General features: G+C 51.3%; 1 protein-coding gene across 7 annotated transcripts in view; it reads left to right on the top strand.

The window, feature by feature from the left end:
• Positions 1-20000, top strand: part of agap1 (ArfGAP with GTPase domain, ankyrin repeat and PH domain 1) — a 260949-nt gene that overhangs the window by 115672 nt on the left and 125277 nt on the right. For 4 of the 7 annotated variants that reach the window (XM_055911601.1, XM_055911598.1, XM_055911599.1 and 1 more), the window contains exons 2-5: positions 11208-11266; positions 11543-11630; positions 16142-16156; positions 19885-19970. In XM_055911601.1, coding sequence (XP_055767576.1) covers positions 11208-11266; positions 11543-11630; positions 16142-16156; positions 19885-19970 — 248 coding nt within the window. The remainder of the gene's footprint in view (positions 1-11207; positions 11267-11542; positions 11631-16141; positions 16157-19884; positions 19971-20000) is intronic. The other 3 variants (XM_055911603.1, XM_055911602.1, XM_055911600.1) reach the window with 1 other exon arrangement.

The following is a 20000-nucleotide window of genomic DNA, read 5'->3' as shown; positions in this document are numbered from 1 at the left end:
TCTCCTGTATATCTCTTCCTCCCTTCCATCTCTCTCTCCTGTATATCTCTTCCTCCCTCTCCATCTCTCTCTCCTGTATATCTCTTCCTCCCTTCCATCTCTCTCTCCTGTATATCTCTTCCTCCCTCTTCATCTCTCTCTCCTGTATATCTCTTCCTCCCTCTTCATCTCTCTCTCCTGTATCTCTTCCTCCCTCTCCATCTCTCTCTCCTGTATCTCTTCCTCCCTCTCCATCTCTCTCTCCTGTATCTCTTCCTCCCTCTTCATCTCTCTCTCCTGTATATCTCTTCCTCCCTTCCATCTCTCTCTCTCCTGTATATCTCTTCCTCCCTCTTCATCTCTCTCTCCTGTATCTCTTCCTCCCTCTTCATCTCTCTCTCCTGTATCTCTCTTCCTCCCTCTCCATCTCTCTCTCCTGTATCTCTCTTCCTCCCTCTCCATCTCTCTCTCCTGCATATCTCTTCCTCCCTCTTCATCTCTCTCCTGTATATCTCTTCCTCCCTCTTCATCTCTCTCTCCTGTATCTCTTCCTCCCTCTCCATCTCTCTCTCCTGTATCTCTTCCTCCCTCTCCATCTCTCTCTCCTGTATATCTCTTCCTCCCTCTTCATCTCTCTCTCCTGTATCTCTTCCTCCCTCTCCATCTCTCTCTCCTGTATATCTCTTCCTCCCTCTCCATCTCTCTCTCCTGTATCTCTCCATCTCTCTCTCCTGTATATCTCTTCCTCCCTCTCCATCTCTCTCTCCTGTATCTCTCTTCCTCCCTCTTCATCTCTCTCTCCTGTATCTCTCTTCCTCCCTCTCCATCTCTCTCTCCTGCATATCTCTTCCTCCCTCTTCATCTCTCTCTCCTGTATCTCTTCCTCCCTCTCCATCTCTCTCTCTCCTGTATATCTCTTCCTCCCTCTCCATCTCTCTCTCCTGTATATCTCTTCCTCCCTCTCCATCTCTCTCTCCTGTATATCTCTTCCTCCCTCTCCATCTCTCTCTCCTGTATCTCTCCATCTCTCTCTCCTGTATATCTCTTCCTCCATCTCTCTCTCCTGTATATCTCTTCCTTCCTCTTCATCTCTCTCTCCTGTATATCTCTTCCTTCCTCCATCTCTCTCTCCTGTATATCTCTTCCTCCCTCTCCATCTCTCTCTCTCCCATATCTCTTCCTCTCTTTCTGCCCCGTCTCCCTCTCTCTCAGTGTGAATGAAGCCTGCTCTTGGCTGTGTCCCACTCTCTATTCCTCTGTCCCTTTCTTCTCGTTTTGTGTTGAGGATTGTGCTGCTAATATCTCTGTAAAGTCTGTGTCTGCAGCATGTCACAGAGAGAGCTCAGCTCTGTCCCTCTATTGGTTACACATGTTCAGCTGGAGAACAGTAGTCAGACCCCTGCTGCTGCTGCTGCTGCTGCTGCTGCTGGGGTCTCTGGCTCTCGCTCGCTCTCTCGCTCTTTTCTGCCTTGTATGCAGTCTTCCTCACATCTCTCTCTCCTCCAACTCACTCTCTCGTCCCACAGCTGTCCCAGAGTCTGTTTGGGCTATTTCTTTCTCAACAAGCTGAATAATAGAATAGGTCAACATTTCTACTATGGGGGATAGAATAGGTCAACATTTCTACTATGGGGGATAGAATAGGTCAACATTTCTACTATGGGGGATAGAATAGGTCAACATTTCTACTATGGGGGATAGAATAGGTCAACATTTCTACTATGGGGGATAGAATAGGTCAACATTTCTACTATGGGGGATAGAATAGGTCAACATTTCTACTATGGGGGATAGAATAGGTCAACATTTCTACTATGGGGGATAGAATAGGTCAACATTTCTACTATGGGGGATAGAATAGGTCAACATTTCTACTATGGGGGATAGAATAGGTCAACATTTCTACTATGGGGGATAGCATAGGTCAACATTTCTACTATGGGGGATAGTAGATTGAAACAGGCTAGTGATTTGCTGTTCGTTACTTTTCCTCAGCCAACAAGGCCAGTAAGTGTGGACAGTTATTCTAACGTCTTTAAGGTACACATCAGAATTGGTAAGAAGAACATTTTCCCTACAGAATCCCTGGTGTGTGTGTGTGTGTGTGTGTGTGTGTGTGTGTGTGTGTGTGTGTGTGTGTGTGTGTGTGTGTGTGTGTGTGTGTGTGTGTGTGTGTGTGTGTGTGTGTGTGTGTGTGTGTGTGTGTGTGTGTGTGTGAGACGCTAAAAGAGCCATACTGTAATTATCTAGGATGGATACATTTGATTCATTGCTTTCTTCTGGCAGCAGCCAGAGTCAACATTTTGTTTCATGTTAATGACTCATTAACACAGTGCTGAGTGGCAAGTTCCCTTCCTTTGTGTGTGTGTCGGCTGTGGAACGCACCAGTGAGAGCCAACAGGTAGTATGTCATACAGCTGGTGTGTGTGTGCATGGTGACAGAGTGAAGAGACGGACGCTGGCAGCCAGACACTGTGTGAGCATGGTGACAGAGTGAAGAGACGGACGCTGGCAGCCAGACACTGTGTGAGCGTGGTGACAGAGTGAAGAGACGGACGCTGGCAGCCAGACACTGTGTGAGCATGGTGACAGAGTGAAGGGACGGACGCTGGCAGCCAGACACTGTGTGAGCGTGGTGACAGAGTGAAGAGACGGACGCTGGCAGCCAGACACTGTGTGTGCGTGGTGACAGAGTGAAGAGACGGACGCTGGCAGCCAGACACTGTGTGAGCGTGGTGACAGAGTGAAGAGACGGACGCTGGCAGCCAGACACTGTGTGAGCGTGGTGACAGAGTGAAGGGACGGACGCTGGCAGCCAGACACTGTGTGAGCGTGGTGACAGAGTGAAGAGACGGACGCTGGCAGCCAGACACTGTGTGAGCGTGGTGACAGAGTGAAGAGACGGACGCTGGCAGCCAGACACTGTGTGAGCGTGGTGACAGAGTGAAGAGACGGACGCTGGCAGCCAGACACTGTGTGAGCGTGGTGACAGAGTGAAGAGACGGACGCTGGCAGCCAGACACTGTGTGAGCGTGGTGACAGAGTGAAGAGACGGACGCTGGCAGCCAGACACTGTGTGTGCATGGTGACAGAGTGAAGAGACGGACGCTGGCAGCCAGACACTGTGTGAGCATGGTGACAGAGTGAAGAGACGGACGCTGGCAGCCAGACACTGTGTGAGCGTGGTGACAGAGTGAAGAGACGGACGCTGGCAGCCAGACACTGTGTGAGCGTGGTGACAGAGTGAAGAGACGGACGCTGGCAGCCAGACACTGTGTGTGCATGGTGACAGAGTGAAGAGACGGACGCTGGCAGCCAGACACTGTGTGAGCGTGGTGACAGAGTGAAGAGACGGACGCTGGCAGCCAGACACTGTGTGTGCATGGTGACAGAGTGAAGAGACGGACGCTGGCAGCCAGACACTGTGTGAGCGTGGTGACAGAGTGAAGAGACGGACGCTGGCAGCCAGACACTGTGTGTGCATGGTGACAGAGTGAAGAGACGGACGCTGGCAGCCAGACACTGTGTGAGCATGGTGACAGAGTGAAGAGACGGACGCTGGCAGCCAGACACTGTGTGAGCGTGGTGACAGAGTGAAGAGACGGACGCTGGCAGCCAGACACTGTGTGAGCGTGGTGACAGAGTGAAGAGACGGACGCTGGCAGCCAGACACTGTGTGTGCATGGTGACAGAGTGAAGAGACGGACGCTGGCAGCCAGACACTGTGTGAGCGTGGTGACAGAGTGAAGAGACGGACGCTGGCAGCCAGACACTGTGTGAGCGTGGTGACAGAGTGAAGAGACGGACGCTGGCAGCCAGACACTGTGTGAGCGTGGTGACAGAGTGAAGAGACGGACGCTGGCAGTCAGACACTGTGTGAGCGTGGTGACAGAGTGAAGAGACGGACGCTGGCAGCCAGACACTGTGTGTGCATGGTGACAGAGTGAAGAGACGGACGCTGGCAGCCAGACACTGTGTGAGCGTGGTGACAGAGTGAAGAGACGGACGCTGGCAGCCAGACACTGTGTGAGCGTGGTGACAGAGTGAAGAGACGGACGCTGGCAGCCAGACACTGTGTGAGCGTGGTGACAGAGTGAAGAGACGGACGCTGGCAGCCAGACACTGTGTGAGCGTGGTGACAGAGTGAAGAGACGGACGCTGGCAGCCAGACACTGTGTGTGCGTGGTGACAGAGTGAAGAGACGGACGCTGGCAGCCAGACACTGTGTGAGCATGGTGACAGAGTGAAGAGACGGACGCTGGCAGCCAGACACTGTGTGAGCGTGGTGACAGAGTGAAGAGACGGACGCTGGCAGCCAGACACTGTGTGAGCGTGGTGACAGAGTGAAGAGACGGACGCTGGCAGCCAGACACTGTGTGTGCATGGTGACAGAGTGAAGAGACGGACGCTGGCAGCCAGACACTGTGTGAGCGTGGTGACAGAGTGAAGAGACGGACGCTGGCAGCCAGACACTGTGTGAGCGTGGTGACAGAGTGAAGAGACGGACGCTGGCAGCCAGACACTGTGTGTGCATGGTGACAGAGTGAAGAGACGGACGCTGGCAGCCAGACACTGTGTGAGCATGGTGACAGAGTGAAGAGACGGACGCTGGCAGCCAGACACTGTGTGAGCGTGGTGACAGAGTGAAGAGACGGACGCTGGCAGCCAGACACTGTGTGAGCGTGGTGACAGAGTGAAGAGACGGACGCTGGCAGCCAGACACTGTGTGTGCATGGTGACAGAGTGAAGAGACGGACGCTGGCAGCCAGACACTGTGTGAGCGTGGTGACAGAGTGAAGAGACGGACGCTGGCAGCCAGACACTGTGTGAGCGTGGTGACAGAGTGAAGAGACGGACGCTGGCAGCCAGACACTGTGTGAGCGTGGTGACAGAGTGAAGAGACGGACGCTGGCAGCCAGACACTGTGTGAGCGTGGTGACAGAGTGAAGAGACGGACGCTGGCAGCCAGACACTGTGTGAGCATGGTGACAGAGTGAAGGGACGGACGCTGGCAGCCAGACACTGTGTGAGCGTGGTGACAGAGTGAAGAGACGGACGCTGGCAGCCAGACACTGTGTGAGCATGGTGACAGAGTGAAGAGACGGACGCTGGCAGCCAGACACTGTGTGAGCATGGTGACAGAGTGAAGAGACGGACGCTGGCAGCCAGACACTGTGTGAGCGTGGTGACAGAGTGAAGAGACGGACGCTGGCAGCCAGACACTGTGTGAGCATGGTGACAGAGTGAAGAGACGGACGCTGGCAGCCAGACACTGTGTGTGCATGGTGACAGAGTGAAGAGACGGACGCTGGCAGCCAGACACTGTGTGAGCGTGGTGACAGAGTGAAGAGACGGACGCTGGCAGCCAGACACTGTGTGAGCATGGTGACAGAGTGAAGAGACGGACGCTGGCAGCCAGACACTGTGTGAGCATGGTGACAGAGTGAAGAGACGGACGCTGGCAGCCAGACACTGTGTGAGCATGGTGACAGAGTGAAGAGACGGACGCTGGCAGCCAGACACTGTGTGTGCATGGTGACAGAGTGAAGAGACGGACGCTGGCAGCCAGACACTGTGTGAGCGTGGTGACAGAGTGAAGAGACGGACGCTGGCAGCCAGACACTGTGTGAGCGTGGTGACAGAGTGAAGAGACGGACGCTGGCAGCCAGACACTGTGTGTGCGTGGTGACAGAGTGAAGAGACGGACGCTGGCAGCCAGACACTGTGTGAGCATGGTGACAGAGTGAAGAGACGGACGCTGGCAGCCAGACACTGTGTGAGCGTGGTGACAGAGTGAAGAGACGGACGCTGGCAGCCAGACACTGTGTGAGCATGGTGACAGAGTGAAGAGACGGACGCTGGCAGCCAGACACTGTGTGTGCATGGTGACAGAGTGAAGAGACGGACGCTGGCAGCCAGACACTGTGTGAGCGTGGTGACAGAGTGAAGAGACGGACGCTGGCAGCCAGACACTGTGTGAGCGTGGTGACAGAGTGAAGAGACGGACGCTGGCAGCCAGACACTGTGTGTGCGTGGTGACAGAGTGAAGAGACGGACGCTGGCAGCCAGACACTGTGTGAGCGTGGTGACAGAGTGAAGAGACGGACGCTGGCAGCCAGACACTGTGTGAGCGTGGTGACAGAGTGAAGGGACGGACGCTGGCAGCCAGACACTGTGTGAGCGTGGTGACAGAGTGAAGAGACGGACGCTGGCAGCCAGACACTGTGTGAGCGTGGTGACAAGGCGACGTGATGGTTGATGGATTGATACGGTGCCGGTGGACTTCTGTAGCCCAGTGGTTCACACACATTGTTGGGCTGGGAATGCTCTCTTCATTCTCTGCTGACCCATCAAATCAACAATGTTAATAGCATTGATCCTGGAGGCATTTCCCAGGTGAGTTCCCTTCTTGCCACAGTTGCAGGTCAGTGAAGGGGGTACTTAGTGAATGGAACGCTAAGACGGGATAGCTAGGTAGTCAGTGCAGGTGTAGTACCCATGGCTAATGCTCTGTACCAGTGTAGCATGATGGCATACAGGGCTAGTCAGTCATGTAGCTTGTTAGTCAAGTGGCTATTAGCCACTCATTTACTGGGAGCCACTGGGGAAACTGGAGCTGTGTTGGCCGGTCCCCCAGCTCTGAAAACAGGAAGCAGCTAAAACAACATCCTGTCTGTCAGCGAGAGGTGAACAGAACACAGGCAACCATCTGTGCTCCTCCACACAGCCAGCCAGCTAGGGCCCATAACTACAGACCGGGGTACCAGGGCAACAACATCTGTGCTCCTCCACACAGCCAGCCAGCTAGGGCCCGTAACTACAGACCGGGGTACCAGGGCAACAACATTGGTGCTCCTCCACACAGCCAGCCAGCTAGGGCCCATAACTACAGACCGGGGTACCAGGGCAACAACATCTGTGCTCCTCCACACAGCCAGCCAGCTAGGACCCATAACTACAGACCGGGGTACCACGGCAACAATACACCCCTGTGTACCAGTCGGCCAATAGGGACCCCTCGTACTGGATTCTTTCCAGTCCCGCTGTTGGCTGACGTGTCTGAACAATCCTAATAGACCATCAGACAGAGGCGGGGTTAGGAGGGGGACACTGACTTATTTAAATGTTTTTAAGGGAGGGAGGACGGGGGAAGAGGAGGAGGACGGGGGAAGAGGAGGAGGACGGGGGAAGAGGAGGAGGACGGGGGAAGAGGAGGAGGACGGGGGAAGAGGAGGAGGACGGGGGAGGGAGGACGGGGGAAGAGGAGGAGGGGGAGGGAGGACGGGGGAAGAGGAGGAGGGTTGTAGAGAGCGGTTGGGAAGTGGAAGATATGTTATGTTGTCATCATGTGTTATCTATCCCAGTGTTTTCTCAACTCTGGGACCCATCAAATGCTTTCAGAAATATGTTGTGGTCCATTACATTGATGCAGTAGATTGGTCTCTTGCCCACAATCAGCTCATGAACATCTTCTGTAGTGGTGCTCAACGTCTGAGACGCTGTAGAAGGTCAGAGGACGTGACACCTGCTGTCAGACACTGGTAATGTGGAGGGGAGACTGGACTAGACTGATATGGTGGAATAACGTCTGACAATATGGTCCACAGCCTTCCCATAGCCACGTCTTTGAAAACACCTGTTTGGTACTCAAGGCATTAATAAAGAGTGTGTTTCTGTCTGTACTGTAGTGTCTGTCTGCCTGTAGTGACTGTCTGTACTGTAGTGACTGTCTGTACTGTAGTGACTGTCTGTACTGTAGTGACTGTCTGTACTGTAGTGACTGTCTGTACTATAGTGACTGTCTGCCTGTAGTGACTGTCTGTACTGTAGTGACTGTCTGCCTGTAGTGTCTGTCTGTACTTTAGTGTCTGTCTGTACTGTAGTGTCTGTCTGTACTGTAGTGACTGTCTGTACTGTAGTGACTGTCTGCCTGTAGTGTCTGTCTGTACTTTAGTGACTGTCTGCCTGTAGTGTCTGTCTGTACTGTAGTGTCTGTCTGTACTGTAGTGTCTGTCTGTACTGTAGTGACTGTCTGTACTGTAGTGACTGTCTGCCTGTAGTGTCTGTCTGTACTGTAGTGTCTGTCTGTACTGTAGTGTCTGTCTGTACTGTAGTGTCTGTCTGTACTGTAGTGTCTGTCTGTACTGTAGTGACTGTCTGTACTGTAGTGACTGTCTGTACTGTAGTGTCTGTCTGTACTTTAGTGACTGTCTGCCTGTAGTGTCTGTCTGTATTGTAGTGTCTGTCTGTACTGTAGTGACTGTCTGTACTGTAGTGACTGTCTGCCTGTAGTGTCTGTCTGTACTGTAGTGACTGTCTGTCTGTACTGTAGTGTCTGTCTGTCTGTACTGTAGTGTCTGTCTGTCTGTCTGTACTGTAGTGACTGTCTGCCTGTAGTGTAGTGTATGTCTGTACTGTGGTGACTGCCTGTACTGTGGTGACTGCCTGTACTGTGGTGACTGTCTGTACTGTAGTGACTGTCTGTAGTGTCTGCCTGTAGTGTAGGGACTCTGTCTGCCTGTAGTGTAGTGTCTGTCTGCCTGTAGTGTCTGTCTGTACTGTAGTGACTGTCTGTACTGTAGTGACTGTCTGCCTGTAGTGTAGTGTCTGTCTGTACTGTAGTGTCTGCCTGTAGTCTAGTGTATGTCTGCCTGTAGTGCAGTGTCTGCCTGTAGTGAGTGTAGTGACTGTCTGTAGTGTAGTGACTGTCTGTAGTGTAGTGTCTGCCTGTAGTGTAGTGTCTGCCTGTAGTGACTGTCTGTAGTGTCTGCGTGTAGTGTAGTGTCTGCCTGTAGTGAGTGTAGTGACTGTCTGTAGTGTAGTGACTGTCTGTAGTGTAGTGTCTGCCTGTAGTGACTGTCTGACACAGATTGTCCCTGATGAGTTAATAAAGCTAACACTGGTCCAAATGGAGGCCTAAATGGAACAGGGTTGTTTGTGGTTTTCAGTCCTGTCTGATGGTGGGGCCTCTGACCTACTTACCCCAGCAAGGTAACACACTGGGGTGTCTGGAGAAGGGGAAGGACTGAATGGTGTGTGTGTGGCACAGTTGGTAGAGCATGACGCCTGCAATGCCAAGGGTCATGGGTTCGTTTCCCGCTGGGGCCACCCATACGTGAAAAGGTATGTATGCATGACTTAAGTCTCTTTGGACGGAGTCTCTTTGGACGGAGTCTCTTTGGACGGAGTCTCTTTGGACGGAGTCTCTTTGGACTGTGTCTCTTTGGACGGAGTCTCTTTGGACGGAGTCTCTTTGGATAATAGTGTCTGCTAAATGGCCTTCTATTAGAACAGCCCTGTGTTGTGTGGGATGCATGAACAGAGTCCTTTTCTAGAATGACCTGATATGTGTCGGCTCCTCCAGGGTGACACTGGGGTGAGATCGACTGGACGGCCCTGATACAACTGACCACACACAGTAACCAGCAGTGATGTGTGTGTGACCGTTACTAGTGAGGTGTGTGTGTGTGTGTGTGTGGCCGTTACTAGTGAGGTGTGTGTGACCGTTTCTAGTGAGGTGTGTGTGTGGCCGTTACTAGTTGGGTGTTTGTGCTGTGTTCTACAGTAACAACCAGTGAGGAGGAGGAGGAGGAGGAGGAGGGACTAGGAGGTCATGGGAAATGAGGGGAGTGATTGGAGTGGCAGAGTGATGGCAGTTTATTCCCCCCACGCATTACTACACACACACTGTACACAAACTGTACACAGCACACTGCAATTATAGACGACAATACACTATCACCCACGCTCGTGTAGCAATCACTCACACATGCAGCAATCACTCACACATGCAGCATTCACTCACACATGCACCACCCATTATTACAGTCAACAGATGCAATTCCAAACAACACGTTCACATTACAGTCTCTCAACGCAACCTCCTCACACAGCTGTAACCTACAGTTAAATATACTGTCCCACACACTGACCTCACTTAACCCTCCATCTAGCCTGCCAGGTCTTATCTCTGTCTCATAAACAGCCGAGGGTCAAGTGAATGTACACAGGACCTACAGAACACAGCAGAGTAGAGGCCACATCTCCTGTTAGTCCACTAGCCTCAACAACAGACAAGGAAACAGGTGTGGCGTAAGGACAGTTGGCATCAGAATGCCTTGTATATAATGACTAGCTCCACCCCTAACCCTCTCACCTCTATGGGTCTAAGCCACGCCCACATCCCCTCTGATTGGTGCTTTGGTTAGCCTGGTTTCTCCTGAAAGATCTATTCTGGCATTAACCGTGTGCTGCCAGAGAATGGCCCTGCCAGCGCCACAACACTGAGCCAAGATGGAGCTCAGGGCTCCAATAGAGCCAGTCGCAGAGCAGCTGGTGTGATATTAAACATTAAGAGTGTGACCGGCTCCACCGCGGGCCTGCTGCTTTTGTTTGGCAGCCATGCTGGGCCTCTGATGGATAATAAGACCTGGGCCCAGTCAGGCTAATGGGCTTCACGGCCAGGGAGATGTTATACCTAGCCAGTAGCCTCACAGCCAGGGAGATATTATACCTAGCCAGTAGCCTCACAGACAGGGAGATATTATACCTAGCCAGTAGCCTCACAGCCAGGGAGATATTATACCTAGCCAGTAGCCTCACAGACAGGGAGATATTATACCTAGCCAGTAGCCTCACAGCCAGGGAGATATTATACCTAGCCAGTAGCCTCACAGACAGGGAGATATTATACCTAGCCAGTAGCCTCACAGCCAGGGAGATATTATACCTAGCCAGTAGCCTCACAGACAGGGAGATATTACACCTAGCCAGTAGCATGTTAGCCAATACCACACACACCTACTATGGGCAGCATTCTTCAGGATTCGTTCAGCTGGTATAGTAGTTTTTCAGTGTAGTGTATCATCGGTCTTGTTGACTTGCTGTTCAGTGTGTATGTACAGCTGATATGCTCTACTGAAGACATCCATTCAGACCAGACAGGAAGTATCTCTGAGAGGATGCAGCTATCCTAGCTGTCACTCAGCTGTCATCTTTAATGATACGCTCCTATCCTCCCCGAAGTCTCTCCTCGTCCCTCCCTTTCTTCTCGTTTATCTGTCTCTGTCCTCCCTGTTAGTGGGTGACTACTGAGCAGGAACAGATTGGAACCCTTGTTGCCGTGACGTCTGGAGGACATAGATATTACAGCTTGTCAGACGTCTGATGTTATCTGGGTCGTGTGTGTACCGTTGATTGACAGGCTTCTTTCTCTCTCTTTGTTGCAGACGCCTTTGTGAACAGCCAGGAGTGGACCCTGAGCCGATCGGTACCAGAACTCAAAGTGGTGAGTCTGAAATGGGATACAAACGCTCCAATGAGTCTTCACCTGGACGTGCATGTACACAGACCAGGAATGAGGTCAAAACATCAAACAGAATAGAATTACCTTCCTCTATATTCCATATTCTCTATATTCATGTCTGCATCTCAGTCTTCCTCTGAAGCTCTTCTCAGCTTCATCCACTGCAGCACAACCCTTCTGATTATTACAAGCCAACGAAGAAGATATGCAAAACCAGGAAACAGCCTCACTTCCCTGTTCTTCTTCTTCCTTCCCCAGGGCATTGTGGGTAACCTGGCCAGTGGGAAGTCTGCGCTGGTCCACAGGTACCTGACAGGAACATACGTCCAGGAGGAATCTCCAGAAGGTAAGAACAGTGTGCTCTCTACTGCTCACCACGTCTGTGTTTGTGTCTGTACCAGTGTGTGTGTGTGTGTGTCTGTCTGTCTGTCTGTCTGTACCAGTGTGTGTGTTTGTACCAGTGTGTGTGTTTGTACCACTGTGTGTCTGTACCACTGTGTGTCTGTACCCGTGTGTGTCCGTGCCTGTCAGTGGAGGACTCTGAAATGGCACCCTTTTCACTACTTTGTATTAGGGCACTATATATAGGGAATAGGGTGCCATTTCAGATACAGATCATGTCTGTCAGTCAATAGCAGTGTGGTTGGTGAGGAAAAATCTTCCTAGAAAGCCTTAAATGAGCCAGGGTGCCGTGCTCATGCTTAACTACACCGCCTTCTTATACAACTACCCAGCTACAAGGAGCTGGAGAGAGCACTATGTAACTTCTGAAGCCTGTGCTCTCTCCCTGTTACCTCTCCTCTCCTCCACCCTAGGCTGCGTCTCAATAGTCCAGTGTCCTCTCCTCCACCCTAGGCTGCATCTCAATAGTCCAGTGTTCTCTCCCTGTTACCTCTCCTCAAGCTAAGCCCGAGGGGCTCCTCTCCTCCACTCCAGGCTGCGTCTCAATAGTCCAGTGTCCTCTCCTCCACTCCAGGCTGTGTCTCAATAGTCCAGTATTCTCTCCCTGTTACCTCTCCTCAAGCTAAGCCTGAGGGGCTCCTCTCCTCCACCCTAGGCTGCGTCTCAATAGTTCAGTGTTCTCTCCCTGTTACCTCTCCTCAAGCTAAGCCTGAGGGGCTCCTCTCCTCCTCCCTAGGCTGCATCTCAATAGTCCAGTGTTCTCTCCCTGTTACCTCTCCTCAAGCTAAGCCCGAGGGGCTCCTCTCCTCCACTCCAGGCTGCGTCTCAATAGTCCAGTGTCCTCTCCTCCACTCCAGGCTGCGTCTCAATAGTCCAGTGTCCTCTCCTCCACCCTAGACTGCGTCTCAATAGTCCAGTGTCCTCTCCTCCACCCTAGGCTGCATCTCAATAGTCCAGTGTTCTCTCCCTGTTACCCCTCCTCAAGCTAAGCCTGAGGGGCTCCTCTCCTCCACTCCAGGCTGCGTCTCAATAGTCCAGTGTCCTCTCCTCCACTCCAGGCTGCATCTCAATAGTCCAGTGTCCTCTCCTCCACTCCAGGCTGCGTCTCAATACTCCCGTGTTCTCTCCTCCACACCAGGCTGCGTCTCAATAGTTCAGAGTCCTCCTTTAATCATCTCCTCTCCTCTTGTTCAACTGCAGTAGTCTAAAAGAAGGGGACAGGTACCATTCAGATACATGGTAGTCATCGCTCATCTGTCGTTTTGCTTTCAGCTCTCCTGTGGCTTCATATCAATGCAGATGCAGGAAAAGAGATTGTGAGAGGAAGTCACCAGACACTATTGAGATGCAGCCCTTCGCGTAGCGTTAGCGTGTTAGCATCATCAGTACAGTCCAGGCCCTGAGGAGAAACACAGCCATACTCTGCATCCATTATTGAAGCTAAGAGGAGGCCCCCTGCCAGCTCTGCTCGCCCACATACGGGAGCCCTCTCTACGCTCTACTTTCAGAGACATAAGCATGTTAATATTTCAGCACTAACTCTCATGTTCCTAGGGGTCTGTAGAAAACGTTGCCTCATAAATTTACATTTGACATTTTAGTCATTTAGCAGTCACTCTTATCCAGAGAGACTTAACCCCAATTGTTCCTTTAAGTGCCTTGCTCAAGGGCATATTGACATATTTTTGAAACCTAGTCGGCTCAGGGATTTGAAACCTCAACCTTTCGGTTACTGGCCCAATGGTCTTAACTGCATGGCTGCCTGCCGCCCTATAGATGGGCTTAGATAGTCCTGTAGTGGAATAGCCAAGTCAATATTGAGACACCTACTGGAAGGTTCAACGTTTAAATGCAAGAGTAAAACTGTAGGATGATCTGTATCCCACTGTATTTGTCTGTCAGTCACTCTTCATAGCTGCTGGCTGGAGTCTGCATGCCAGTGGTAGGCTGGGGAATATCCACCCAGTGGCAGGCTGGGGAATATCCACCCAGTGGCAGGCTGGGGAATATCCAGCCAGAGGCAGGCTGGGGAATATCCAGCCAGTGGTAGGCTGGGGAATATCCAGCCAGTGGCAGGCTGGGGAATATCCACCCAGTGGCAGGCTGAGGAATATCCAGCCAGTGGCAGGCTGGGGAATATCCAGCCAGTGGCAGGCTCGGGAATATCCAGCCAGTGGCAGGCTGGGGAATATCCAGCCAGTGGCAGGCTGGGGAATATCCAGCCAGTGGCAGGCTGAGGAATATCCAGCCAGTGGCAGGCTCGGGAATATCCAGCCAGTGGCAGGCTGGGGAATATCCAGCCAGAGGCAGGCTGGGGAATATCCAGCCAGTGGCAGGCTGGGGAATATCCAGCCAGAGGCAGGCTGGGGAATATCCAGCCAGAGGCAGGCTGGGGAATATCCAGCCAGAGGCAGGCTGGGGAATATCCAGCCAGAGGCAGGCTGGGGAATATCCAGCCAGAGGCAGGCTGGGGAATATCCAGCCAGAGGCAGGCTGGGGAATATCCAGCCAGAGGCAGGCTGGGGAATATCCAGCCAGAGGCAGGCTGGGGAATTTCCAGCCAGTGGCAGGCTGGGGAATATCCAGCCAGTGGCAGGCTGGGGAATATCCAGCCAGTGGCAGGCTGGGGAATATCCAGCCAGAGGCAGGCTGGGGAATATCCAGCCAGAGGCAGGCTGGGGAATATCCAGCCAGAGGCAGGCTGGGGAATATCCAGCCAGAGGCAGGCTGGGGAATATCCAGCCAGAGGCAGGCTGGGGAATATCCAGCCGGAGGCAGGCTGGGGAATATCCAGCCGGAGGCAGGCTGGGGAATATCCAGCCGGAGGCAGGCTGGGGAATATCCAGCCAGTGGCAGGCTGGGGAATATCCAGCCAGTGGCAGGCTGGGGAATATCCAGCCAGAGGCAGGCTGGGGAATATCCAGCCAGAGGCAGGCTGGGGAATATCCAGCCAGTGGCAGGCTGGGGAATATCCAGCCAGAGGCAGGCTGGGGAATATCCAGCCAGAGGCAGGCTGGGGAATATCCAGCCAGAGGCAGGCTGGGGAATATCCAGAAAGGAACATGTCAACAACTCAACGGGGGTTTTTCCATTCTTTGCCTCTTGATTATAACAGTCAGCTGCCAAGAGAAACACAATCCAGCGTTTGAAGGCAGAATGTGTTTTAGCGAAGTTAAAATGACAAGCCGTAGCTCTTTGATCCAGGCACATTCTTGGCACCGCCGCCCATCTAGGAAGTGTTTCCACCCAAAAGAACTGTCTCTTTGATATCATTGTTGCATGACCAATGGCCTAACAAAAATAGAAAATCCCTGCTTGATCACACACACTGTCTTAACCACCTATCTAAAAATGGATGCTCCCAAGACGGTCCCCAATTCTCCTGGTAATTGATTGAGTTGTAGGCTACTGTAGTTGCTCCTACGGCCTAGCCTAGTAACCACCTAACCACACAGCTGCAGAGCTGCTAACCAGGCCTATTCTTAGTGTGTAGACTGGAGTCTGCAGAGGGACTGGCAGCTAGTACTGACTGCTGTGGTGGTCTCTCCCAGGTCCTCTCAGACACACAGCGTATGAATGGACACATTTATGATAGGTTCTATAATACACCAACCCAAACACACCTGGCTCTTGTCACAACGTTCTCACAACGTCACCGCGGTGTGCTGGCTGCCATGTTAACACAACGTAAGGGCCCAATGTAGATAGCGTAAAGCAGGATAGTTGTGTGTGAGGTTATGGTACAGCGTCAGATGTGCTTATAGCTACTAGGATCTGTTTAAATACCTGCTCTTCTACCACCCACTGACTGACCAGGGATGATGTGCGATTGTGACATTCTATGTGATAACCCCACTGCACTCTCCCTACCCGCTCTCCTCTCACAGCTCTAGGCTGTACACTCAACCTGCGATGCTTGGTCTTCTCTCTGACCTAGGGTGAATCTATGCACTCTCTCTGTATTCTCTGTCTCTCTCTGTATGTCTCTGTCTGTCTCTCTCTCTCTGACTCTCTGTCTCTCTCTCTCTGGGTCTCTGTCTCTCTCTCTCTCTGGGTCTCTCTCAATCTATCTCTGTGCCTGTCTCTGTCTCTGTCTGTCTGTCTCTGTCTGTCTCTGTCTGTCTCTGTCTGTCTCTGTCTGTCTGTCTGTCTGTCTGTCTGTCTGTCTGTCTGTCTGTCTGTCTGTCTGTCTGTCTGTCTGTCTGTCTGTCTGTCTGTCTGTCTGTCTCTGTCTGTCTCTGTGTGTCTCTGTCTGTCTCTGTCTGTCTCTGTGTGTCTTTGTCTCTGTCTGTCTCTGTCTGTCTCTGTGTGTCTTTGTCTCTGTCTGTCTCTGTCTGTCTCTGTGTGTCTCTGTCTGTCTCTGTCTGTCTGTGTTTAATTTGAACTGAGAATATAACTTGCACCTTGGATTTGCTTTTATTTCCTCTTGTTTTTCTTGGCTGCGTTTGTAACTAGCTGACGTGGATGCAGGTAACTATCCTCTTGTCTCCTTCTGTCTGTGTCTTGTGGAGGGTTTTCCTCTTTCCTCCAGGGCCTTACCATTTCACACTAGCAGCTTGATAATAGGTCAGGTTTCCCATATTCATTCCAGATATCACCACAACAATGCATTCTCTAGCTAAAGTGCTACTCTGAATGGCAACAAGCCAGGTATTTCCCACTTAGACAATCTAGTGTGACAGTAAAGCGAGCAGCTAGATGATGAACCTGAGGCTGATTTAAGTTTCTGCTGTGCTAACATTTAGCTTGTAGCTTCACGTAGCGAACCCTCTCATTTTCACCCTGTCACTCTGTTGTTTAATCTGTGGCGCCACAACTCACCCCTTCTCTATAACACACACACACACACACACACACACACACACACACACACACACACACACACACACACACACACACACACACACACACACACACACACACACACACACACACACACACTGAGCAGCTGACTCAGCAGAGAGCCCAGCCATAAAGCTGCACCAAGGGGACTGATACTTTAATACAACAGAAAACACAACACACTACCTCTAATGGGGCGGCAGGTAGACTAGTGGTTAGAGCGTTGTAGGAACCGAAAGGTTGCTAGATCGAATTCCTGAGCTGCCAAGGTAGAATTCCTGAGCTGCCAAGGTAGAATTCCTGAGCTGCCAAGGTAGAATTCCTGAGCTGCCAAGGTAGAATTGCTGAGCTGCCAAGGTAGAATTCCTGAGCTGCCACGGTAAAAATCTGTCGTTCTGCCCCTGAACCATGCAGTTAACCCACTGTTCCTAGGCTGTCATTGTAAATAAGAATTTGTTCTTAACTGACCTGCCTAGTTAAACAAAGGTTAAATAAAAAAATCTACACTGCTCAAAAAAATAAAGGGAACACTTAAACAACACAATGTAACTCCAAGTCAATCACACTTCTGTGAAATCAAACTGTCCACTTAGGAAGCAACACTGATTGACAATACATTTCACATGCTGTTGTGCAAATGGAATAAACAAAAGGTGGACATTATAGGCAATTAGCAAGACACCCCCAATAAAGGAGTGATTCTGCAGGTGCTGGAGGTCATTTTGCAGGGCTCTGGCGGTGCTCCTCCTTGCACAAAGGCGGAGGTAGCGGTCCTGCTGCTGGGTTGTTGCCCTCCTACGGCCTCCTCCACGTCTCCTGATGTACTGGCCTGTCTCCTGGTAGCGCCTCCATGCTCTGGACGCTACGCTGACAGACACAGCAAACCTTCTTGCCACAGCTCGCATTGATGTGGGGGGGTCTATTGGGGGTGTCTTGCTAATTGCCTATAATTTCCACCTTTTGTCTATTCCATTTGCACAACAGCATGTGAAATTTATTGTCAATCAGTGTTGCTTCCTAAGTGGACAGTTTGATTTCACAGAAGTGTGATTGACTTGGAGTTACATTGTGTTGTTTAAGTGTTCCCTTTATTTTTTTGAGCAGTGTATATCTATAAAATGAGGATTTTCTCTGCGTACAAATACGAGGGTGTGTGTATTTTGGTGTATATTTATTATTAGGGATTTTCCATACACATTTTCTAGTTTGTCCTGTGCATGGATGGAGTCCACTTGGAGCTGCTTGGAGAGCAGAGAGGCCCTCTCCCTTCAAGAGGCCCTCGCCAGAGCGCTCCAAATAGCCACCATGCTCCAGTCTATAACCGGACTGTGCCCCCGCCACCTCTTTCCTCCCCCATGCCCCACCCAGCTTTCCGCCAATCTCCCCCCTGAGCAGATTGGAGTGGGCTTCCGTCCATAACCCCGCAGCTGGAAAAAGAGCTGGAAAAATACTTTGGGAAGAGCTGCTGCTGTGTGGTGCTGGCTGACTGACTGACCCATGGCCTAGCCTCTTCCTGTTACCCTGACACACACACACACACACACACACACAAAAACAGCCAGTTAAACATGTCATTATGGGAAGCCCTGCCTCGCCTGGCTCACATTCCAACCCCCAAACACCACAGATATGGTTAGCAGCGGCTCACACACTTAAAACCTGAGCTATATTAGATGGTATTTTTGACAGTTAAACAGTGTAGAAGTTGACAGGTTGCTTATCACTTTATTTTTTAAACATCATTTTTTGTGTGTAAAAGTGTGCTTCATGTCATGCACACTAAGTTCCCTATAACTGGGGATGCAATGTCTTGCTCTAGGAAACAGCACTCTTAAAGTGTGTTGGTGTTTCTACTTCAAGGGGTGCTAGACTGATGCTCAGTCTCTTTAACCAGGGAGTAAAACCCTGTGTTGTCCCCCTGTGGGTCTAAGGAGTCAGACAGGGTTTTGCAGAAGGTCCATGATGATGATGATGATGATGATGACTCCACATGGTGTGTCCTGAGGCCAAGGTTAGGTCTCAGTGTGCGACACGTTCTGCACAGTGTGTTCAGTCTGTCCCGGGCCTGGTCCCGCTCTCTCTTCATCTCCCTCTCCCTTCATCTCTCTCCATCTCCCTCTCTCTTCATCTTCCTCTCCATCTCTCTCTCGCCCTCTCTTCATCTCTCTCCCTCTCTCTTCATCTCTCTCTCTCTCTCTTCATCTCTCTCTCTCTCTCTTCATATCTCTCTCCCTCTCTCTTCATATCTCTCTCCGTCTCTCTCTCCCTCTCTTTTCGTCTCTGTCTTCGTCTCTCTCTCCCTCTCTTTTCGCCTCTTCGTCTCTCTCTCCCTCTCTCTTCGTCTCTTCATCTCTCTCTCCCTCTCTCTTCGTCTCTTCATCTCTCTCTCCCCCTCTCTTCGTCTCTTCATCTCTCTCTCCCTCTCTCTTCGTCTCTTCATCTCTCTCCCTCTCTCTTCGTCTCTTTCTCTCCCTCTCTCTTTATCTCTTTCTCTCCCTCTCTCTTCATAGGCCAACTACTCCCTGTGGATAGGCCAAGTACCCCCAGAGGTCTTAGTACCCCTGGTTGGGAACCCCTAGGATGGCTCCCCAAGGCTGCTTAAGCCCCGGGACAGGGAAGTACGCCCCCGGTCACGGGTCCATACCCTCTGACCTTTCCATCTGAGGTCAAGGTTCATAGGTCAGCCTAAGAGCATCTAGGCCAGAGAATAGGGTGTTGGTGGAGAACATCATTCTAACAGTTCACAGATAAAACATGTTTTTGTTTTTGAGGAATGACCTACTGGAATGTGTTGTACACACACACACACACACACACACACACACACACACACACACACACACACACACACACACACACACACACACACACACACACACACACACACACACACACACACACACACACACACACACACACACACACACACACACACACACACACACACACACACACACACACACACACACATTGCTGTCATCTCTGTGTGTGGTTTACCTGTACAGCAGCATTCCTCTCATTCTCCTGTGGGTAGTCATTATCACCATCTAGTCCTGGACAGCTGACATCCTCAGTGTGTGTGTGTGTGTGTGTCTTTCCATTGATCATGTCTCCTTCTCACTACCATTACCTCATCAAATCATTTTTACTGCGCTTTTATGACATGATCAACAGTTAGTTGAATTGACTCTAGCTGGTCTAACTCTCTATAGCTGCTATCCTGCTGAGATATGAACAGATGAAATGTGACATTGGACTGAAAGCTCAGTGAGTTTAGTTACTGTGGTTACTCATGTACTATGTGACCCGTCTCCATGTTAGTCCCTCTCCTCTCATCCTATGTGTTGTTCCGGCAGGGGGGCGTTTTAAGAAGGAGATAGTGGTGGACGGACAGAGCAACCTACTGCTCATCAGAGATGAAGGGGGCCCTCCGGAGGCTCAGGTTGGTATTACAGCTGTATTAACATGGCAG

The sequence above is a fragment of the Salvelinus fontinalis genome, unplaced genomic scaffold (genome assembly GCF_029448725.1).
Source record: "Salvelinus fontinalis isolate EN_2023a unplaced genomic scaffold, ASM2944872v1 scaffold_0074, whole genome shotgun sequence".
NCBI classification, from domain to species: Eukaryota; Metazoa; Chordata; class Actinopteri; order Salmoniformes; family Salmonidae; genus Salvelinus; species Salvelinus fontinalis.
This window is presented reverse-complemented; position numbering and strand designations above follow the sequence as displayed.